Source organism: Copadichromis virginalis, linkage group LG8, assembly GCF_057382275.1.
Source record: "Copadichromis virginalis isolate Kocher_CV1m ecotype Utaka linkage group LG8, C_Virginalis_male_GT1.1, whole genome shotgun sequence".
NCBI lineage: Eukaryota > Metazoa > Chordata > Actinopteri > Cichliformes > Cichlidae > Copadichromis > Copadichromis virginalis.
This window is the reverse complement of record NC_140625.1, coordinates 22,359,791-22,384,416: the sequence shown is the minus strand read 5'-3', so window position 1 is coordinate 22,384,416 and position 24,626 is coordinate 22,359,791. Positions and strand designations below refer to the sequence as shown.

The following is a 24,626-nucleotide window of genomic DNA, read 5'->3' as shown; positions in this document are numbered from 1 at the left end:
AGATTTCAATCTCTGGAAATGAACCACTTTTTTCTCTCGTCATATCTTTTTGACGGATTTCCACAGAGCCCTGAAAATTTCCATGACTGTTCACCAAAGCCTGCTGTTTCTTACGGTGAAAGAATGATTTTGATGCTCCATATAGATTTAGAGTTACCAAAGGTTGTTTGAGCGCAAGTCAAGGCAGTTTTTGCTTCGCCTCTACTCAGTTACAGTGTATTACAAGTCATATATCTTTAAGAATTTATGTTTTATCTCTGAATTATGAAGACCTGAAGATTCCCCCATCTCTTCTGAATAAAACGATGCCTGAATGACCGTTCTAGCCTCTACGGTTAGGAAATTATGGCCATTTGTTCGAGGGGAATCCTGAATGTCAGAAATACACTGAAGAAAACTCACACCTCTCTCTGTGTCTGTGTGTGTAAGGGCTGACTACAGCAGGTGCAGCTAATTTAACTGACCTACATATACCAAGCCCAGACTCTCCACAGCTCCTGTTCCCTTTACTGTCTGTGTATGTGTGTCTGTGTATCAATATTTCTCCTATGTTTAGGTATTACTCCTCAATCATAGTATTTCTGCTAAAGCAAAGTACTTCTACTACATCTAAGTACTTTTGCCAAATCATAGTATTTCTGCTAAATCATAGTATTTCTGCCAATTCATAGTATTTTTGCAAAATCATGGTATTTGTGCAAAATCATGGTTTTGGGGCCAAATATTTCTGTTATTTTATAATATATGTGCTGAATATATTATATGTGCCAAATCATAGTATTTATCCCAAATTATAGTATTTATGCCAAATTACAGTATTTCTGCTAAAATGCAGAAATAGTACCTTTTAGCAGGAATTTCTACCAAAAGATAGTACTTCTGCTAAATCAGAGTATTTCTGCTAAACCAGAGTATTCCTGCCAAATCATAGTATTTGTACTGAAACATGGTACTTCTGCCCAATCATAGTATTTATACCCAATCATAGTATTTCTGCTAAATCATAGCATTTGTGCCAAATCATGGTATTTGTGCAAAAACATAGTATGTCTGCAAAACCATAGTATATCTCTTATGTTATAGTATTACTACTAAGGCATAGTATTTCTGCCAAATCATAGTATGTGTGCCAAATCGCAGTATTTATACCAAATCACAGTATTTGTGGTAAAACATAGTATTTCTGCCATATTGTGGTATTTGTGCAAGAACATTGAACTGTTATGTTATAGTATTACTACTAAGTCATAGTATTTCTGCATTGTTATAGTATTTGTACTAAAACGTAGTATCTCTGCCAAGTCATAGAATTACTGCAATTTCATAGTTTTTTTTAGGAAATCTGTTATGTTATAGTATTACTACTAAGTCATAGTATTTCTGCCAAATCACAGTATTTGTGCCAAAGCATCGTATTTGTATGGAGTCATAGTATTTCTTCTAAATCATAGTATTTCAATCAAATCTCAGTAGTTGTTGTTAAAACGCAGTATTATTGCCAAATCATAGTATTTGTACCCAATCATAGTATTTCTGCTAAATCATAGCATTTGTGCCAAATCATGGTATTTGTGCAAAAACATAGTATGTCTGCAAAACCATAGTATATCCCTTATGTTATAGTATTACTACTAAGGCATAGTATTTCTGCCAAATCATAGTATTTGTACTAAATCATAGTACTTGTGCCAAATCATAGTATTTGTTGCACATCATAGTATTGGAACCAAAACATAGTATTTGTCCCAAAGCATCGTATTTGTATGGAGTAATAGTATTTCTTCAAAATCATAGTATTTCAATCAAATCTCAGTAGTTGTGTTAAAATGCAGTATTATTGCCAAATCATAGTATTTGTACCCAATCATAGTATTTTTGCCATGTCATCATATTTGTGCTGAATCATGGCATTTTTGCCAAATCGTGGTATTTGTGCCCAATTAATAATTCTGTTATGTTATAGTATTACTACTAAGGCATAGTATTTATGCCAAATCATAGTATTTATGCCAAATTACATTATTTCTGCTAAAACGCAGAAATAGTATCTTTTAGCAGGAATTTCTACCAAAAGATAGTACTTCTGCTAAATCAGAGTATTTCTGCCAAATCAGAGTATTCCTGCCAAATCATAGTATTTGTACTAAATCATAGTACTTGTGCCAAATCATAGTATTTGTGCCAAAGCATCGTATTTGTATGGAGTCATAGTATTTCTTCTAAATCATAGTATTTCAATCAAATCTCAGTAGTTGTTGTTAAAACGCAGTATTATTGCCAAATCATAGTATTTGTACCCAATCATAGTATTTCTGCTAAATCATAGCATTTGTGCCAAATCATGGTATTTGTGCAAAATCATAGTATGTCTGCAAAACCATAGTATATCTTTTATGTCATAGTATTACTACTAAGGCATAGTATTTCTGCCAAATCATAGTATTTGTACTAAATCATAGTACTTGTGCCAAATCATAGTATTTGTTGCACATCATAGTATTAGAACCAAAACATAGTATTTGTCCCAAAGTATCGTATTTGTATGGAGTAATAGTATTTCTTCTAAATCATAGTATTTCAATTAAATCTCAGTAGTTGTGTTAAAATGCAGTATTATTGCCAAATCATAGTATTTGTACCCAATCATAGTATTTTTGCCAAATCGTGGTATTTGTGCCCAAATAATAATTCTGTTATGTTATAGTATTAGTACTAAGTTGTAGAATATCTGTTATGTTATAGTGTATCTGCGGAATATAGTATGTGTGCCAAATCATAGTATTTATACCAAATCACAGTATTTGTGCTAAAACATAGTATTTCTGCCATATTGTGGTATTTGTGCAAGAACATTGAACTGTTATGTTATAGTATTACTACTAAGTCATAGTATTTCTGCGTTGTTATAGTATTTGTGCTAAAACGTAGTATCTCTGCCAAGTCATAGAATTACTGCAATTTAATAGTTTTTTTTAGGAAATCTGTTATGTTATGCATACCCTGTTCTTAATCATAGAAACCACACCATATCACCTCTCCACATCCTCCTACTGTATGCCATACCTCCCTGTACCATCCATCTGACCGCAATAAACTCCACCTGTGGTAATCTAATCCCTGGATGTCAGCCTCTCCTTCTGACTGAGGATAGTTATAGTATTTGAGCCAAATCATAGTATTTGTGCTAAAACATAGTATTTCTTCCAAATCATAGTATTTGTGCCAAAGTATAGTATTTCTTCCAAATCATAGTATAACTGCACAATAAAGGTTCTTGAGCCACATCAGTGTTTGTGCCAAATCTTAGTATTTCTTCTAAATCCTAGTAATTCTGCTCAATGATAGAATTTCTGCTATGCTTTAGTACTTTTTTCCTAGATTGTAGTACTTCTGCCAAGTCAAAGTATTTCATGTAAATCATAGTATTTCTACCAAGTCCCAATGTTTCTGCTAAATCATAAATAATGTTTTAGTACAAATTGTATGATTTGGGGGAACTTTCTGTGTTCCAGCACAAATGCTATGATTTGGCAGGAAAAAAATATTATTTAGTATAAATACTAAGTTTTAGGAGAAATGCTATGTTTAAACTTTAAAAAATTCTGCTATTTCTGCTGATGTGTGTTATGACTTTTGACCATTGAAATGAATGGAACACATTATCAATGTGGTCACTGATTTTGCATGATGGGCTGAGCTGTGTTTTACCTCAGTGAGATAAGCATCCGTTCTCAGACTGAGAGGCCTGGGTTCAAATCCAGCTTATGGCAACATTTCTTTCACTTAACAGTTAAACTTTTTTTAAACTCTTTTCAACACAAATTTCATTTTTTTCACCCCTTTTCAGCAAAATTTTCAGTTTTTTTAACACCTTTTCAGCACAAATCCAAACTTTTTCAGCTCTTTTTCAGCAAAAACCTCTTTTCAGCAGAATTCTGCTCATTCAACTCTTTTCAGCAAAATTTTCAGTTTTTTCTGCTGTTTTCAGAAAAAAACTCTTTTCAGCAGAATTCTGCTCATTCACCTCTTTTCAGCAGAAATTCTGCTGATTGAACTCTTTTCAGCAGAATTTTCACCCCCTTTTTTTTGCCCAAATTCTGCTAGCACAATTGTCAATCTCTCCACCTTTTCTTTGGGAGAAAGTGTTTGGCTCAGTGAGCTAAATAGCTGCCCTTTGACCAGGTGGGCCAGGTTCGAATCCTGCTCAGGGCATTTTTTTTTTTTTTTTTTTTTTTTGTTTCAACTTTTTCAGCTTTTTTCAGCAGATATCTTCAGCCGTTAAGGCATCCACACTGCATTTTCGCAGGAAATGCAAATTTTTCTAGTTATTTTTAGTTTTCTAACAGAACATATTCAAGTTACAGTTCATTTATGGATTTAAGGTTGGTGTTACAGAGGAGGCTGCTAGGGACAGGGGGAGATGGATGCACATGATCCACTGTGGCACTGAGCTTTAATTTGAGGAGTTGAGCAAAAAATTGCATAAAATTGCATTGACCTTTACAAAACCACAGCTTCCTATTTCATGAAGAACTGTTTTTTCTTTGTTTATTCCTTTCTAAAAATATATAGATCTATCCGTGAGAGGTATGTGGCTCATCCACTGTGGATTTTTCAATCACAAAATGTTGGTATTGAGGGATTTGTTTTATAAATAAATAGGTAACGTTTCAATACTGCACAAAAAACAAATATTAGAAGTTATTGTGGAAAGAAAAATTACGTGATCCCCTTGGATTTCTTGCTTTTGTGACTTCCAGCTTTGGGAAACTATGTTTTTAATTTCCTTGAACAACACAGATGTGGTTATTTTTCATGCCAGAGTACGGGCAGTATTGGCCAGAATATGGCCCAGAAGTGTAGCCATTTAATTTAAATGTGAACTAGGCTTTATAAATGCAAAAGGAAATTGCATTGCAATAATTAAACCTGTAAGATAGCATTATAAATTAAAGGACAATACAGAGCAGCTGTAATGGTTCAGCTTGCGGCCTTTTACATTTCCTAGAAGATTTAATCATTTCCTGTGACTCACTAAATACTTTAATGTCTGTGAAAACAGCCAGTTCGCCTGCGCGGGTGTTAGTGAATATGGCATAAGGTGAAACTAAGCAATTAGAGTCAAGGAACTGCATAGGCAGGTAAAATGGCTCACTCTGCTCACATCATACACGCCTCACGTCACATACTTTCCCAATTTAGTGGTCTATTTATGCTGCAAAATTTCCCATCTATTTCTTTGGCTTTTTAGGTTTTTGGCTGATGTTTCAACCCCTCCATCACTCGTATGTCTACCTGTGAGCAGCTGTCTGACTGAAGAGGGAGCAGCATTAGTCAGTATAATCCAGCGGTGTATTTACTTTAAATTTAATGAAGGCTTTCAGATTGTCATGTTAGAATTGGAAAAGTCCAACTAGTGGCAAAGTTTTCCAGCGACAGATTTAATATTATATTATTTCAACAATAACCATACAACATGTGGAACTAGAGGCAAGGAGCTGACTTTAACTTCAGCATCACTTTATAGGATTAAATAATGGCGGCCGATGTTTTCTTTCCTATCTCTTTGTGCCATATTGTGTGTGTGTGTGCGTGCGTGTGTGTGTGTGTTTACCCAAATAGGGAGGTCAGTATCAAAGCTGCCAGAGGTGCTGCGGTACTCAGTGGGATAGATGAGGGAAAACGATCGGAGTGTGTGCTCCAGAAGACTGCAGGCGAGTGTGTACGCCCGTTTGCAGCGCAGACGCACACACACACACAAGATCCGCTCCAGGTCGCCTTGATATTTTAACATCTGTTTGCCATCCACACGGGTTACCTAATGAGAGAACACACACACACAGGAGTACATGAACACACAGGCAATTCACTGGAGAGTTGTGTCTTAAATATTGAGGTTCTCCAGTAAATCGTAGCGTCTGGCGCGCTCCCACTCACGGTAAGCTCTCAGGAGCAATAAAACAAACCTGAAAGAGTATCAATATTTTCTGGTTACCAATAAAGCTCTTTGCAATTTATGACTGTGCAGGGTGTATGATGCAAAAAAAGTCTTTTGGCTGTATTTCTTTTTTTTTTTTTTTGGTTCTCACAATGTCACAACTATAGCCTTTTAAATTTAAAAACAGATAAACACACCAGCCGGTCTCGTACGTTTTCAGTGTTTTCCACTGAGGCATCCCCGATGTGCAAATCACTCAAGCAGTAGTGAGGAAAATTAACTTCTCTTAAAGCAAACAGCCATTTCTAGATTCACAATAAAGCCTTGTATTGTTATAATCAGTCACACGCATTACGTTTTTAGGAGTGTGTGTGTCCTTCTCTCACCTCAGAGAGCAGCTGGAGATTCCACAGCAGCTCCTTATCCAGCTCATCTTCACTCTGCAGCTCCTCATCTACAGACACACACACATAAACAAGCTGGATTATGTACTTCACTGCTCCCCAGACAGATCAAGCTCCTACTGTCGAATTTTGGGATCAAAATTGACTTGTTTGGCCATGTGAGCTGCATAGCTGGCAGCCTATTAGTTTACCTGTATAAAATGCATCTAAAGCTGTTTTAACTAACTTAACTAATGTTAATTAATAATCACTAGTATAGTTTTTTTTTTATTAATCTGCTTGACAAAAATATTATTTTTACCACTTTGAGGATCTTATGGTCCAAAATTTAGAACTCAGCTTAAAGTGCTGCTTACTCTAGCATAGTATGTCAAGTCTTGTTAAAGCGTTGGTCTAATTTTGACGTATTTGACACAAAATGTAAAAAACACAAGCCAGTTTTATGCAAAAGTGGGCACGTGAGTGAAAACAAGTAAATAACACACTTTGTTGTCAATGATAGCCAGTCAAAGCCATCTCTTAAATGTTATGTTACACTTTATTACATTTAATTTAAGTTAATGAATATACTTCTTCAGATTATTGGTGCCCCCTTGGAGGTGATGGTGATAGTCAACTGAGCCACCCTGTCATCAGGGTACAACATGTGAGTCATTAAGGCTCCTTTGTGAGGCACTGCCCCACCATGCCATCATGCAAGTTGTTGAGGTGAGACAAATCAGAATTTGAATGAGGGCTTCATCACCTGGATAAGCTGATAGCTGGTCTCAAACTTCTATTCAATAACAGTCGTTCACAGGGAACATGCTTGCCTACTTCTCCTTATAAAATGGAACTTTGGCATCCTCGAAAGAGTCTCCTTTCTCCTTTAATGTGCACACCTGAGTCTTATATTGTTGAAGTGGCTCCTATGTTACGCATCTGCAGAGTGGTTGTTTGGCTTCTCCGATGTATGCACTATTTAACAAATTTATTAGACTACTGCCATCACTAAATCTACAATCTCATGTTGTAACACCCCACAGGCATGGAAAATTATGCAACTTGGTCCTTGTAAAGGAGTGTAAAGCGTTATATGCAAACTGAAATGTCTTCAAGTTGCAGGTTAAGGTAACTATGAACGTGGAGACAGGAGCCAGAAGACCAATAAAACTTTCAAGTAAAACAGCTGTTCCGATGTATATCACAAGGAAACTTTCCCTCCAATCTGCACATGTCACACATACTATTAACATTTTCTCATTTTAAGTTCATGAAATGAAAGCTGTCAACTAGCATTTAAAGAAGCGGGCACTTTTAAAGTCAAACTTCTATCTTCATTTATTTCCCAGAGTCCACTAAAGTGATTTTGCATGATTCGCAGTTCAAATTCCCCCCCTTGTCTATCTTATGCTGGGCCTTGGCGCCACCTCTGAGTTCATCCACTGTCTGAAACCAAGCATTTAGAGCAGTCTGAAGTCTGAGCTTTTGACTCACAGGGATTACTTGTACATACACTGACCTCATTATGTGAAATTTTGGCCAACATATTTTTTCCAGGACTGCCCAAACTTTTGCATACAACTGGGCTGAACACATACATGAGCCAAGTCTCAAAGTTAATTCACGCAGTTTCTAATTTCTTTCTAATTTCCCTTAAATTTGTCCCACTTAGACACCACCAGTTGCTAAAGAATACTACTGTTAGAGAAAAACACTTGCTTTTTACAATTTCACTTTAAATTCTCTTATGACCTCATACGGTGTCTTATAATACCTCCTAATTGCTTTGAGATCATAAATGAACTAACAGTGTTCTACAAATTAAAGAATGAAGATTTTTATTTACTTTGCAAACTGCAGGTTTCATTTATCACTGAATGAATTCTGAATTAACTAGTTTAACGCTTATTGGAACAGCCTTAATGCAAACAGAGTTACATTACTACACACACACACTGAACTGTTGCACAGTTATACTGACTGTCAGTAATGTGGGAGATGATGCTGCAGCAGTGAGGGACAAACAGTCGGAGAGACTCGGAAGGATGACACTGCAAACAGACACACATGTGCACATCCAGAAAGTACACACATAGATATGCACACATACATTTAGATGCCCAAGCACAAACACAAATACATGCATAAGATCACAAACAGTAAACCATCAAAATGAGGCCATAACATAGTAAATATGCATGTAGCTAAATTGAACATGTTAGTGGAGAAAAACTGCATTTTCCAACATCTTAAGCACATGAAATCTTTGTTTGACATTCTTTAATTATCTTGAATGAAAACCTTCACATATTGTATAAAATGGAAATTGAGAACAAGAGCTAAACATATACGTACCTTTGCTGCAGCTCTGCACATGTCAGCCACCATCCTGCCTGACACGCATGTCTCGAAGATGTTTGAGGTGGCAAAGTTAAACACTTTCTGCAATGCAACCTAACGCAGAGGAAGGATTTAAGAAGATCGAGTGATGTACTTTATTAATGCTATTTTCATTTATTTATTTAGGGACAAATATTAGAAATAAATATCATTTCTCAATTAATAACCATCAAATGAGACACTTTATTTGGTAAAGTAGAGACTAAAACAATATAGAAACTCCATTCATCCCCTTTGACCAAGCACTTGGCAACAGTGAGATAAAAAGACTACCTTTTAACAGGAAGTGACCTCTGACAGAACCAGGCTCATAGAGCGGCAGCCTTCTGCCAACATTGTTGAGACATCCAATTCTCTGTCTGCACTTACAGTGTAATTAAGGGATGGATCAGGGTCACATGATCAAGCCCTAGCTATTAAGTATAAAAGTCTACCTTATCAGTCCAAATAAGGATCTGGTACCATGGGAGAGAGGAGACCTGGAAACTAGGAATCACAAGTAAGCCTGCAGTCTGACAATGAAATGCTCTACTGGGATAACACGGCACTATGAGGTCTTTTAAGTACAGCAGAGCTTGGTCACTCTGTGGGTTTTGTATGTGAGGGGAAGGATATAAACTAAATCCTGGATTTTCAACCTGCTCTCATTCTCAGTGGAGTTGTGGTGGTGTGTCTCAGTTACACACAAGGTGTCCTTGTGGTGACACAAGGTTATGGCATTAGAGAGATGGAGGCTGTTACTCATGTTTTTCAGTGGGTAGGTTTGCTGTAGTGAGGAAGTGTTATCTAAACCTCACCAGTGAGTGAAAGTTAAAAGCAAGTGGAAACAAGTGGAATTAAAGTGACACAAAGGTGCAAACAAGCTGCAGACAATGGTCTCCTGGCTAATAAACCTGTGGCTTATGCCCCACCGCCGTCCCTCTTTTGAGGTCTCTGAGAAAGGACTGTTAACGTCTCTCGGGGGCAATGCATCAAGGCACCGATGCCAAAAGTCACCTTGTGCGTAATGGTGAGACGCAGGTGGCATCTGAAAATGGCATCATTTGACGTCCTGAGATGGGAATGCGTCAGGACTTTACAGGAAATCAGTGAAAAGAAGCTGATATTGAAGAAATAGGATCATCTCTTTCCATTGTCTGTCAGTACTCTCCATGCTGCGTTGTTACATTTTGTATCAGTGGGAGGCTTTTCAAAAAGCTTTTAGAAAAGCCTGATAATAAGGAATTATAATAGTCAAGCCTTGATGTATTAGATACATGGACTAGTTTTCCAGCAGCACTTAGAGACTGTATGCGTCAATCTCTGACAACAATGCACAGATAAGAGAAGGCACTCAAAAGTCCAAGCTTTTGCATAGCAGTAGAGGAGGCCAAGGTAATGTCACCCTGAGTAAATCTGGTTTTAGGGCCAAATACAATAAGTTCTGTTTTCTCTGAATTTCGAAGCAGAAAATTACAAGCCAAGCCACTAAATTTTCACTGGCTGAACTGTGTGATGTGGCTTCATTGCTAAATATAGCTGGATATCATTTGCATAGCTATGGAAATATGTGCCATGTTAAGGTCAGCAGTCTAAATTAGGAGGTGATAAAGAATTGTTTGGGTAAGGTCAGAGTACTGCGGGGACTGAATTAATAAACTTAATTAAAGAGAGAGTGAAAGCTTTGAAAGTGTTGGTGCGTATTAATGCACTACCTTGTATATTTCCAGCGAGCACTGTGTTAAGATTGTGCTCACAGTGGAGGAAAGGCCCAACTCCACCAGGCTTTCCAAATGAGTCTGAGTATCCGTCTCCATCTCATCTCGTGTCTGTTCCAGGGTACTGCTGTCTATCAGAGCAAAGCACCTGCACAAAGACACGCACAAATACACAAGCACACACTTAAAACACTCCGCAGTAATGAAAATGTCAACAGCGCCATGGAGAAAAAAAACAAACTGGTGCATTTCAAACAGAGAGACGCATTCGCATTCAGACACTGACAACAAAGCTTTACTAAATGACAGACTTGTTAATGTATCTCTACCTGTCCAGGAACTGCAGAACAAAGTCTTCAAACTCAGCCGAAGCGAAACACAGATCCTTTTCAATCTGTGAGGAAGAAAGGAAGAGATGATTAGTATTTGTAGAATACTACAGTGCGTTATTTTATTTCTTTGTATGTGTGCTTGTCTCGGAAGAAAGCTTTTGAAGTGTAACTCTGACACAGAAAGAGGAGGGTTAACTAAGCAGCTGGCTACCAGGAAAATCCACATCTCAGTTTTTACGCTTTGATTTCTGTAAAGTTTAAAAACATCACGCTATATTGCAATTAGTGACCTTTAAAGGTTCTGGCAGGCAGATTTTGTTGCTGCTGTTGACCTAGCAAGTGATTTCCCCTATTGGCAGTTTTATGCCATGCAACCATTTGTACATTTGGTCTATGAAATATGAAAATTATTTCAGTGCTTTCATCAAACTGTCATTGAGGTAGCAAATAAGTATATTTCAACAACTGTAAATTAAGCATTTAAGGTTACTATTATTCAAATGAGGGATATTACAATGCTAATCATAATAATAGTTATTATTCGCTCAATTGAAATGATGTTATTTGTTATATTAATGTTATATTAATACGATGCTACAGTTTTGTAAAATATCCAGCGCTAGTAACTAATTGACGCCTCAGTATTGTATGTAGGTGGCAATATTGTGTCTTATAACACAGGCTGACACCCACTGTACAATAGATGTAAAAAGGAAAAGGGACTGTAAATAGTGTAAATAAAGTGAGTGTTTCTTTTTCTTCAGTTATTATGAGTAGCACAAGAAGAGTATACGTCACTTTTATAGTATCAGTGTCACCTTCTGGCATTAAGCAGCTATTAATTATGACTTTATTAATAAACATTTATTTCATAATTGCCGTGCAATGATGGTGAAGCATCCAAACGTATGCTCTGGCTAATACGCAATTTAAACAATGGGCTGACTGCTTAGTGCACTGCAGTAAACCGGTCTAATAATGGTGCAAACTCACAGCTCACCAGTTAATTTGCTCCTTAATGCAGTTATCTAGTTATTAGCCAATCACATGGCTACAACTCAGTATATTTAGGCTTGTAGATATGACCAACATGACCGGCGGAAGTTCAAGCTGAGCATCAGAATGGGGAAGAAAGGTGACATGGCTGTTGGTGCAAGACAGACTGCTCTGAGTATTTTGAGAAATTGCTGCTCTACTGGGATTTTCCCAAGCAAGGGTTTAGAGAAAATGGTCCAAAAAAGATAAAATATCCAGTGATCATCAGTTCTCTGGGTGAAAATACCTTATTGATACCAGAGGTCCGAGGAAAATAGCCACACTATTTTGAGCAGACAGGAAGGGAAAAGTAACTTTAAAGACTGTTCTTACAGCCAAGATATTCAAAAAAGCATCTCTGAATGCATGTCGAACTGGGAAGTAAATGAGTTGCAGCAGCAGAAGACCAGAAGAGTAGGTCCTACTCAGGTCAGCTGTGAACTTTCAAGCGAGGATACAACCAGGAATAGGGTCACTAAAATTGGACTGATGAGTCTCAATTTCCAGTTAGTAGTGAGGTGTACCTAAAGATGAGTTTGGGGAGTATCTCTTGACTTATTCAGTATTTCTAATTTTATGCTAAGTAGTGTAATGGAATGTTTAATATCACGGCATGGACATAATACTCAAACCCATGGTTTAGGTATTTGCAAAATAACAGTAGACTATTTTTGCTTTTGGACAAAATCAAGCTACAATGTTGCAACAGAAAAAAACAACAGAAACATACCGACAAACATATGTCATATGGATCCTCCAAATATTGTAATTCGGTGTAGAAAGGGAAAGTTTTTTCTTCTTCTTTTACTTCTTCTCTTACCAAATAATTGTTGTCTCATTTTGTTAAAATCCCAAAGGTTTAACTTCTAATTGTAGGCGGTTTAAGTGCTGTAGTGGATGCCAATTTATCCCAGAGTTTTAAGAGTAAATGCCAAAAGCACAAGATAGCCCCGAGTTACAAAAACTTTTGGCTCATCAATATGTGATTTTAGACTCTCCATTATGTTTAGTTAATCTTTGTTAATATGTATCATGTGCATACCTCTGTGAGATCATTGCGCTGGGAGGGAGCAGACGAACAATCCACTAAAGGCACCAGAGTGGTGAAGGTGGTGATGAACTGGAACGTTATCTGGACAGAGAGACACAGCAGGTGCAACTTATCAATTTACATCATCTGACATGATCACGCTGCATGTTAAATACCTCACCAGATGTCGCTGCAATAACTTTTTCAAACGCACTAATTTATTCTGGTGTGATGGATTAATATAGTCTGAAGAAAATGAGCACACTAGAAGAGGGAACCAATCCATTTTACAATTCAAGCAGAAACTGAAGACTGAACCGCATTAATTGCAAAGTTCTTCAAACCGAGCTATTCATTCCACTTTCAGGAATTATTAATTGGAAAGACCTGAATATGTAACAAAAAATGGGAATTTAATCAGTGAGAGCTGCATTGTCTACTTGTCTAACAATTCTTCTTTATTCCTCATCAACGCATCAATTACTCACCATACACTTGCTAAAGTCATTGGGGTCCACCCCTGGCAGAGAGCCCATAAGCAGTGGGAGCACGTGCACACGGCCTTCTGGGTAATGGTTGTTAGGGGAAACAAGACTGCGAGCCATCCCAATCATGCAGCTGAGGGTGGCAGTGAGGGTGTGCGGCTCAGTCAGGGTCTCCATTGCTGCATAGGTTCTGTTGTACGTGAGACACAAGGATGATAAATAAGACAAAAACAGTTTGGATAAAAGGGACAGTGCATGCTGATTTTCTAAATAAAAGTGTACATTAATTATTATTAATTTTGATTTTTGTGTAAAGCGACAGTGCATGTTAATGGACATCAGTAGAAAAAATATGAAATATGAGATAGATATATCTCCACCCTTCCATTGAGACCATTAATCAATGGATCAGCTCCACTGCTGGATTTTTTCCCATTATTTCACACCACACTAGGATATGCCGTATTCATCTACCAGCACTTTGCAAATACATTTTTGGTGCAAAATTATTTCTGTTATTACTTTTTATCATGTTTTGAAGAATCAAACAAAGAAATTTGAAAAAATTTTAAAAAACAAAATATTCCACTGAAAAATGGTTACAATAGGTAAAAGAACTGGACTGAAAAAGGGGTGAAAAAGCAAGTTTGAAAGACCTTCAGAAGGCCTAAAGAATGACTGCTCAACACCACTGCGCACATCAATTTGGAAATCCCAGAAAAAGATACTTCTATCTAAATATTGAATAATGATCCAGATTTAAGATTTTGTACATTATCAAGGCAAACACTTTGAAACTGTCCATCCAAAGGCATACATCAAGCAAGCAGTACTTGTAACTAATACTGCTTAATTTCCCAAATCAAAACAAATATAACTGCAAACAGTTTCCTATGTAAATAACTGTTTTTCCAACATTATGCTTTCTTTTTATATTCACTAAAACTTAGACAGCACTTCAAAGTAAGGCAAAGAATGATAAAAAAGCAGCAAAAAAAAATCATTAATATTAATGATGTTACACCAGCATGTTTTTGACAGTACATCAAAAGGCTTGATGGCTGATATCCATATACTTACTTCTCAAGAACAGGTGGTATGACAAGCTCTGGTGTGAGGAGAGCCAGGTTCTGAAGAGCGTACGCTGCATCTGTACTGTCAGTTTTACTGCAAATCACCAGGAGAGGGCAGATGAACAGTCGTGCACATGCAATGCAGCGACAACAACAACGACACACGTAGACACTAATCACAGATGACCTGTCTTTGTCCAGATTAGGCAGAGGCCGAGGAGGCGAAGCGACTGAACTCATTAGTGAGACACAGCAGTTAGATAACTGGCAGGCAATTATTCAGATGGTGTGTTTGTTGGCTGTTTACATAGTTACAACCCAGGGAACATTGATATGATGACTTGAGACACCAAAGCAAACACAATATGACTCATGTATATGTAACACCTTTTGTCTTAAGCCAGTTTTAACCTTGCTGTTTGGAGGTTTTAGGGATCCAAAGGCTGACCTGCCGATCTTCATATTAGCTGGACACTTTTGGTAGCTGTGATACTCGAAACAGCAGCAGTGTTATCATCGAGATAAAAAGGATAGTTGGAAGATGGAACCAAATCTATTTGTGAACCTGAATTTTGGCTCAAAAAATAAAAGAAAGTCGGGAGAAATTCTCGTCATTAAAGTCCAGTGAGCAAGACCATTAATTGGCTCAAACTATGCAACAGACTGCTCACACCAACACCCACAATGACACCTATGGTAACTATTTCTGCACGAGTGGATATCATTTCTATCGGACTTCCCACACAGGGTCGCTTGCATAGTCTTTGTTTTAAATGTCATGTTACAAACTATTTTTACAGAGTGGCTCTACCTAACATCTAATATAATCACTATTTATTCTTTGTGGGGGGGGCTTTTCATTAATGCTCATTTGTTTGTTTCCGCTGTTTTGACTTTTTTTGCTCATAATTTCCTGCTGTACTATTTGTTTGGTGCTTTTTTCGTACGCTTGGCTTTAAAAGCCGCTCGTGTTGTTTTGCTGTGTTTCATGTTCATAGCAATTAGCACAGCTTGATTATTTTCTCGCTTGCTTAATGGTGGGGAGTTAATATTTTGTTAGTGTAGTGATCCAGCTGTTAAGAGAAAAATGTCCAGATTTATGGAGAAGTCACTATATAAGCTTATCAAGTCAAGTCAAAATTAGGAACAGCATGTGAGTGTGTGTATGAGTATGCCTGTATTTACATCTGTACTGTAGCCCTATGCATGCACATATGTATGTATCACAAGTGAACTGTGTAGAAAAGCAGTTTAAAGTGGACCCATTACACTTTTCCTTTTTTTTGTCATTTCTACATCATTACAGATGTTCCTATTTAACATAGTCAAAGTTTCAAAAACTGAGGTAAGCACATGTAGTCCCTGGGAGCCAGTGGCTTGGACTTCATCCTACTCTAAACATCCACTTTGATACAGCTTTTTTCAGTTCTTGTCTCTCTTTGAAGCCCCACCTACTTGCTGTTCTTTTGGTTGTAAGGGGCAGCCAATCAGAAGAAGGCATTTAAGCCAAAACAGCTTGTTTCAGACAGTAGATGAACTGAGGGGCAGAACCAAGCTCCAGTATAAGAAAATAGGGGTCATTTTGAATAGTTGATAAAACAACGCTAGTGATAATAATAGCTCCTATTTAAAGCCTTCATTTGGGCTAACAGCCATCAGAGTGCAGTACCTGAACATAGCCAGAAGGGAGGCTCCAGTGAGGCTGCGGGTGAACTCCTGCAGATCCGCATCTGTTAACTGTTGATGCTCAGGGACCAGTGTGATCCAGCAAGGGGAAGCGTGACGTTCCCGGTGCACACGGCGCACAACGCTCGCTGGAAGACGCTGAAGCAGCCTCATCAGTCGAGACTGCAGACACACATTAGACATAAGAATTATCACCCAGAGCCACATTCACAGTCTGCTGTGAGCAGATCTGAGATTTCCTTCTGTTATTAATCTGCTGCGTAAAGAGAGCCAGCCAAGTCCCGAATGACAGGCGATAAATCAAATGAGGAACCGAAGATGGAGTTTCACATAGTGTGTGCATGTTTGCATGTGAGTGAGAGTAAGAGGCTTACCTGCCAGCGACCGTGATTGGATGGATGGTAGAAGGACGCGATGCTGTTGAAGAGGCAGGTCAGCTCTTTCTGTGCAGGGTTTCCTGGTCCACCCTGCAGGGGTATATAAAAGAGCAAAGTAATCAGTTGCAATGAAATGTAAATGTTTTTTCTTACACATTTCGCCAGAAAAATCTAAAGACTGCGTACCAGAAGTGCTGTCACCCACAACACTATGTATCCAATGTCATAGGAGTTGGTAAGATACCGAGGTGACACCATCTGACTGACCCCAACTGGAAGGTTCAGACTTCGTAGGATCCTGGTGAAGATCTATCCAGACATGCACATATACAAACAATAGTTCCACTGCTCTCACACAGCCCATGAGTTCCCAGTAAACCACATTTACGGGAACACTTGTATACAAACATAATTCTGCTAATGACTCACTGTGGGAATATAAGGGGTCCAGTCCACGTAGCCTATGTTATCATTGGCAAGGCGAGCAAACAGGTTCACTAAGTGCTGTAAGAGAACATTAGGCAAACATTCACTGTGAGGACAAAGGATGTTTCCACAAGTGAAGTGTGTCATCCAAAAAAAATGGGAAAAAAGGAGACGAGATGCTGAAGAAGAGAGGAGGAAATGTGCAAAGCCAGGCCACTGTGGCCCATGAGGCTGAATGGAAACCAAAGTGGAAAATCTTATCTGCGCTGAGTGGAAACTGACAATCCTTTAACAACATTTCAATCATTGCCATCGGGAAATGTAGAAATCTGTGTCATTTGAAATTACTCTGCACTTTTAGAAAAATGGAAAGCTGCATGATCCATCACACAATAAATTAAAACTTTTTAAAAAATCTGCTGCTTGGTGTGACAGATTTAAGAAGAATTTTGAGAGGTGGAATTTTCATTAATTTTGACTTCACTGTGGCTCAAAGAATTCCACTTTCAAGCCAGTGAACAGTTTTTAAAACTAAGTGTCAAATGATTTCAGAAAGAGCAAAAAGTGCCTGAAGTATTGAACGCACGTGTGTGTGTGTGTGTGTTTGTGTCTTACCCCTTCCCAGCTTGGCTGATTTTGCAATGACATCCAAAGATGCATTAATTCATCAAACCACAACCTGAAAACACACACACATGCAGAAAACAGACCATTACATTCACACCCAATGACACACACACCTGAGGCTTTATCCCCCTCATCAATCTCAAGTTCCCCAAAATATGATCTCATTCCCTCCCCTGTATATTCTGGATGAGAAAGGAAAAAAAAAACTGAAGTGGAAAAATAGAGTATTAAAGATGATGTATTGTGGAAACTGTGCAGAAAGTACTTATGAATCCAAGAATAAATCCAGACAAATAGTTTGCAAAGGAGTGAATGAACTAAAGAATGCACTGAAGGCTTTGAAGAGGCTTGGTAGCTGGAACATGGCCATGAAGAGTGCAGAGAAAGAGGGGCAAAGATTTTCCAAAAAAAGCAAAATATTAGCAAAACAAAGAGAGCAAGGAAGCACTGCTGATGCAAGAGGAACGCTATTCATTAAAGCTCCCAGGAGCAAAGGTGTAAATGCTTACAGAGCCTGAAAATGTGGCTATGCATTTTGAACATTACAAGAAAAAGCCAAATCCCTTAAATGCTGAGATTTACTAACAAGTTAAACATATTGTACCTCTTTGTGTACCCTTTGTGTCAGCTCTGGCTCTGACAAGCTGTACTTGGAGGATAACACTGTTTCAAACCAGAGCCATTCAAGTTGGCCCACTTACTGGAAGCCCTGGCTGTGTCCCTCCGGGGGCATGATGGTAGGCAGGAACAGCTCCATGTTGCTGATGGCCTTCTGCATAACCACATCAAACACACACAGCAGGGGGCGCCACTCATCCAGCATCTCTTTGGTGGATGATGCAGGGAAATACCTAAGAAAAATCATTAAAAGATACGCAGAAACACACATATAACAAAGATAGACGTGAGCACCAATAGATGCAGACAAGCAAAGATGGCTAAAGGTGCAAATAGACACAATGATCTACAGTACATAGCTCAACTGAAGATCAAAGCAGCACATTATCTGCTGCCCAAATTATATGATCACAGAGGATGAGACTTACAGTCTGCAGCTTTTGATCAAAGCTTTCAAAATGTGGTCCACGGAGCTGCAAATAAGCACAGAGAGGAGGTGTGAGTGTGTGCGTGTGTCTCAGCTATGCTGTGAGATTCACATGTCCTCATCAGGAATAAACAAACCTTCAACATTCAGACCACAACTCAGATTTGTACCAGCTGTGACTGCAAGGCTGGTATTGTTTTCTCTTTATGAGTTTGTGTGTGACTGTGTGTGTCTGGCAACAGATTATGTCACACACACAACAGCATCGCAACCAAGCAATACACGGTAACAAAACATAACAGGTATGTACATAACATCCGAACAAAGCCTCGCTTTGGTGATGGGTGTGGTCATAGTGCGGTCTGATTACAAGTCAGTACTTTTTCAAAGCATTAAAACAGAACCCAAATCTAAATATAAAATATTTAAAACAGTAAAGCAGGAAGACCTTTGATGGTGATTACACAGATTCACACAGCTGTAAGTTTCCAGTGCGGCCACTGGGTGAATTATAAGGAGTGATACTGCTTTTTAATGGAATGCAATATCCACTCCTGAGACACTTAATTCTTTGTGGTAAAGATTTAACAAGGTGCTGGAAACATTCTTCAGAGATTTTGGTCCATATTAACATGATAGAATCACACAGCCGCTGCGGATTTGTCGACTGCACATCCGTGATGTGAATCTCTTGCTCCACATCCCAAAGGTGCTCTATTGGATTGAGTTCAGGGACTGTGGAGGCCATTTGAGTACAATGATCTCACTGTCACGTTCAAGAAGCCAGTTTAAGAGGATTTGAGCTTTGTGGTATGGCATGTTGTCCTGCTGGAAGCAGCCAAGATGGGCTACACTATGGTCACAAAGGGAAGAACATGGTCAGCAACAATACTCAAACAGGCTGTGGTGTCTCATCGATCCCCAGTCGGTACTAAGGGGCCCAAAGTGTGCCAAGAAAACATCCTCCACAGCATTATATCACCATTCTGCCCTCTATATGACACAGGGCAGAATGGATCCATGCATTCATGCTTTTATGCCACCTGAATGTTGCATCAGAAACTGCTACTCGTCAGATTAGGCAACGTTTTCCCAATCTTCTCTTGTCCAATTTTGGTGAGCCTGTGCAAATGTAGCCTCAGTTTTCCTGTTCTGAGCTGAGAGGAGTGGCATTGGGTGTGGTCTTCTGTTGCTATAGCTTCGGTTTGATGCAGTGTGCCTTCTGAGATTCTCTTGTGCATACAGTACTTTCTTTGCGATGAGTAAATTTGAGTTGCTCAGAGATGATTTTGTGGGAGAATCCCAGTAGATCAGCAGTTTCTGAAATACTTAGACCAGGCCATCTGGCAACACCAACCATGCCAGTTTCTAAGTCACTTTTATCACCTTTCTTCCCCATTCTGATGCTTGGTTTGAACCTCAGCAGACTGTATTGGTCATATCTACATGCCTAAATAGATCGAGCTGCTGCCATTGGATTACCTGATTAGATAATTGGTGTTAAAGAGCAGTTGAAGATGTGTATCTATCAAAGTGGCCGGTTAGTAACTGGTGCAAATGGAGTGAAAAGCCGTGGCTACAGTCTATGTTCTTTAGGAAAAGTTTCTTCATGTCAACTACACAAGGATGTTACTGGTCCAGCACAATACCTCAGTAAAACAACTGTGATGCTGGTAGGTACTGTAGTTATGATCAGTGTAGTCTATTAATGTAGAATATATACCTGTAGGCCAGAAACCACAAAGAGTCTAATCTGGCCCACTGGATGACTTTGCAGAGAGTAAAAAGTACAGAGATGGAAGACATCATTTTAGAATTGTCACTGTATGGATGTTTATCTTGAGAATAGTTCTCTGGAGTGTTAATGTCAAAGCTGGAGGGTCGAAGTGTGTTGACTTTTATAGGCTTACTACCAAAAAAATAAATAATTACACATTGCCTACAACACTACACTGGTTAAATCAAGTGGTTTAACTTACAGTAGTCTTTGTTTGTAACTACAACAAACTGTTCAGTGTGTACTTGCAGTTCTTTAGAAAGGGAAAAAATATTTTTTAATAGGTGATTATGAAAAGGTTTTAGGAGCCTGGCCAATGTGGGATAATCTTGGGCTGGAAGAAGCCAGTTGCCTAAAATGAGTTTGATACCTTCGGTTCAGAGAGCCCAGCAAGCTGTTTCTCATTGTTTCTACTCCCTCACCCTTTTTCCCAGTCATGGATTAGGCCTAGTCCTAGACTAAAGGAGAAATACAATGAAGATCTCATTTGAAAAAAAGGATTTATTCTAGGATTAGGCATAATCCATGTCTCAGAAACTGAGCCTTTGAGTTTGCCGGTTTGCTGGTTTTGTGTTTACTGTTGTAAGTAGCTTCATATTTAACACACAGACATGAAAGTAGCATCAATCTTCTCATGTCATTTTTGGCAGGAAAGAAAGCAGGTTTCCTACTGTGTACGCATTCTTCTTTAATTCAAAACACATATCTTGATACTGCACTTTACCATATGTCACAACAGCTACAATTAAATATAAAGCTTCATACTTAGGGAACCAGATGAGCCCAAGGTGCTCGGTTTTAGAGTAGAAAACCCTCTCGTAGAGATCATAGAGCGGCCGCCACGGCAGCTGGAGGTCATCCCGTGATAGAAGTTCTTTCTTCCTGTTTGAAAAAGAAGTCCGTTATCAGCTGTCTGGCCTATTTATAATGCTTTTACAAGGGTCCTGGTAGGTTATTAGATATTTAAGCCTCTAATAATAATGTCATATTGAAGTGAAAGACCACAGGGCGTCTGAAAGAGTCTGTAATCGTGGAGAAAATGAGTCACTGCCTCACAGGCTGCACTCAGCATGATGACTGCCATCTTATTGGCATGTATGCAAACACAACGCTGTGATTCTTTGTATTCAATAATGCATAAGTGGACTGACAGCAGCAGGCATTAGTAATTTGCAGACGTAGATTCACTTGGTATAAAATAGTCATGATCCAACATTCATAACACTCCACTGTGAAAAAAAAAATTAGACATGTTTAAGATCTAGCAGTGGGCATAATTGGGTTTCTGCAGGCTAACCATGCATCGACTTTACTTTTTGTTGTTTTCTTTTAAACACCTTGTTAAGCTTTTAGATTGCACAGTAATGGTGTGCCCCTTACGAGAACTCTAAGCTTAAAAAGGAGCAGTTTTTTTAATCCTCCTGAGAACTTCCACTTTGCTCTCTTTGTGCTTTTGTATTACTTTGCTCTTTGTAAAATCACAGTTTTTAAGGGATTGAACCTCAGAAATAGGTTGAGAGTCTGTGCAGTTGAGAATATGCATGATTTCCACAACCTCTAAATCCTCCCCACTTATTCATCTAACAACGATGGAACAAACTCTCAGTTGGGAGATGTGAAAAATGAAGGAAAGAAGAGAAAATGACGGCGAAATCCAAAAGATGAGAAAAAAAAGCAGCCTTTTGAGACCTGATGCTCATCTCTCAGCTTTGAAACCTGGCACTTCATATACGCTTAGCCCAGATCTTTCTCTTTTCATCTAATGGAAAACACTCAGACAAATGACGTCTACATTAAGAGGTTGTTTTGTGATGGATGTGAAAATCCTGAAAACAACTGGTGACAAATGGGAAGTGATTAATGTGACCGTCTTGGAGAAAACCCTACTGTCGCTGGAGAAGTGACAAATTTGATCTGAGAGACAAAAGCATCGCTTAAAGAGTAATAAATGTTAAGCCAGCATGCTTTATTGTCCCTTGTACTTACTTTCAGAGTGTCTTTGAGTGCATTTGTGCGTGTAAGGAAATTTAAACTTCCGCTCTATGGTTGTAAGATATTAACACAATATACCAACCAAGTATCAATATTTTACGCTACTTTAAACTTCCACTTGACATTTCAGAGGATGATCTGGCATTTATTGGCATCTGGGAAACACATAAGAGCATAGGAGATATTTTGCAGAGATCCTTTGTTTTGTTTCATACCATTTGTTGACAAAGGGCAGATTTAACTTCTATATTTTCAGTTTAAATGTGTGATTTTATACCCAATGGGTGAAATTTTTTAGCTTATTTATTATTATTTATTTTTTTAAATAAATGATTTGTGATTCGGGTTCAGGCTCAGACACAGATGCAGCATTTTTGAAAATGATTTGGTTTGATTCCCCCCGGGTCTGCAAATGATTTGACTCATCAAATGACTGTGTTACAAATAGCATACAAGTAGGAAGGAAAAGAGAGGATCATGCAGAGGAGTTAAGCTTTCTCCTCAGCGTGATGGTGGCTTTCATCGCCATAAAAATGCTGTACAATACTTATATATGTATTTCTGGTTTATTTATTATTTTATTTATCACTTATTTTACTGTGCAGCATTGCGTCTATTCTTCTTTCCATCTAGGCCCTGAAATTCGTCTTCCCATGCATTGCATCATGGATAATTCAGGCTTTAGGTTTTTCCAAGAAAGTGTTAAATATAAATGAATTAAATAATAAATAACTAATTTTTAAGTTTTGAAAAATGATCTTTTTTCTGAGATGCAATTTGTAATTGCCATCACACATGAGTTCCCTCCTAATACGTGTTCATGAAGGCAAAAGGTCTGTCGACAGTTAAATTTATCATAACTCGTTTAATTTCGAACCAATATCCAGCTCGTTCTGTTTGGTATTTTTTCTGAGAGGATTTTATGATTTACCATGACCCCCTCACCCCAACATCCCTGTTTAAATTCGTGTACATTTGCATTCACACCCACTTGAGAAGCTGAATGAGCAGCCTGGCATAGCTCTGCATCATGTGTGGCTCCAGGTTTGGGAGCGTGACCAACTCATACAGCAGCTTGATGAAGAGGATGTGGTCATCTTTACTGAACCTGCGGCCGTACAGCTTCAGAAACCTAAGGGTGAGAGAGGACACTGAGCGAACAGGTGATCACTTCCTACTTCCTACACTTAACCTATATTCTGAAACAGTGAATAGGCTTACACAGCTACAGTGTACGACTGTCTCAACACTAAACCTAATCTATTGAACTTGAGTTTATGCCAAGTCACACAGTGAATTAAGGTTCGGCCTTTAATTAAAGTTATAAGGCAGAACACTATGCCCTGATGTCCTCTTAAGGCAGACAGGTCAATAACACCAAGTAGCTGCTTCTTTAAATGCTTTTGTGCACTAATATTCCTGGAACTCCAGACTTAAGAATACAGCAAAGGACACTTTTAAAGTTTTTCCACCTATAACCACAGACAGATTGCAGTCTATTTCAAATGTAGCAATCAAATGTACTATCTGATGAACTTTGCTTAACTCTGTCACAATTTTATTTTAAGATGCAGGCAATTGTTAAGCCCACTGTTATGAATCTTTGGCTATGGGTTAAGTTACCTTTGGGTAGTCTTAAATCATACGCCAACCTTGCTTCAGTACTTACGAGAAAAGTTTCCTGGACCAGAAAGCGACCCCGGGCCACAGCTCTCTGAGGAGGACAGCTCTGCACAGGTTCGCTTTGATCTCCGCCAACAGTTCCGTGGCCTCCTGGTCCAACCGGTCAGAGTAAGGCAGCAAGCCATTATACACAATCTCCTTCTGAGGAATAAACTCAGCCATATCCCTGCCCACAGTCATTTCCGCTGTCATACAAGTCACTTTTCTGTTGAAACTGTGTGTAAAATGGTAAAGAAAACCTTTTTGTTGTGCCTCCTGGGAAGTGCGCAGCCAAAGTTAGTGGGCATAATCCGCTGTGTCCAGAAGCCGGGCGGAAGGCAGGCGATCACAGAGGAAAGTATGTCACGCTAATTGAGCCGGGCTAAGCCCTGAGCGCAGAGGGGGCCGGTTTCGCTCAGGCTTGCAGTGCCGGGCGCTTTGTCAACTCTCACTTCACACCTCATGGTTGCCCGGTCGCCTTGGGCACATGGGTGGGGGAGCAGTAGGGTACGTGCGCTGAGCGTGACGCACGGCAGGGGTTTGAGAGAAATGAGGTGCTACCGGTTGATAGCAATTGCGCATTACTCTGAGGTCAAGCTTTGATTTCAGCACCACCGAGTCTAATAACAGAGGCCTTTGATATATGAAGACCTTCATG

General features: G+C 38.8%; 1 protein-coding gene across 1 annotated transcript in view; it reads right to left on the bottom strand.

Moving 5' to 3' along the window:
* The window catches only part of LOC146703357 (proteasome activator complex subunit 4B-like), a 50,779-nt gene extending 26,568 nt beyond the window's left edge, over positions 1-24,211 (bottom strand). Inside the window, exons 1-19 of the mRNA XM_085466557.1 lie at positions 23,976-24,211; positions 23,298-23,438; positions 21,080-21,196; positions 18,539-18,583; positions 18,194-18,343; positions 17,481-17,544; positions 16,869-16,943; positions 16,626-16,748; positions 16,437-16,529; positions 16,046-16,224; positions 14,384-14,470; positions 13,307-13,493; positions 12,831-12,920; positions 10,751-10,815; positions 10,419-10,569; positions 8,680-8,778; positions 8,306-8,375; positions 6,325-6,392; positions 5,615-5,818 (exon numbers count right to left, since the gene is read on the bottom strand). Of these exons, the coding sequence (XP_085322683.1) occupies positions 5,615-5,818; positions 6,325-6,392; positions 8,306-8,375; positions 8,680-8,778; positions 10,419-10,569; positions 10,751-10,815; positions 12,831-12,920; positions 13,307-13,493; positions 14,384-14,470; positions 16,046-16,224; positions 16,437-16,529; positions 16,626-16,748; positions 16,869-16,943; positions 17,481-17,544; positions 18,194-18,343; positions 18,539-18,583; positions 21,080-21,196; positions 23,298-23,438; positions 23,976-24,181 (2,214 nt within the window). The 5' untranslated portion in view covers positions 24,182-24,211. The remainder of the gene's footprint in view (positions 1-5,614; positions 5,819-6,324; positions 6,393-8,305; positions 8,376-8,679; positions 8,779-10,418; positions 10,570-10,750; positions 10,816-12,830; positions 12,921-13,306; positions 13,494-14,383; positions 14,471-16,045; positions 16,225-16,436; positions 16,530-16,625; positions 16,749-16,868; positions 16,944-17,480; positions 17,545-18,193; positions 18,344-18,538; positions 18,584-21,079; positions 21,197-23,297; positions 23,439-23,975) is intronic.
* Positions 24,212-24,626: the final 415 nt, after the last annotated feature.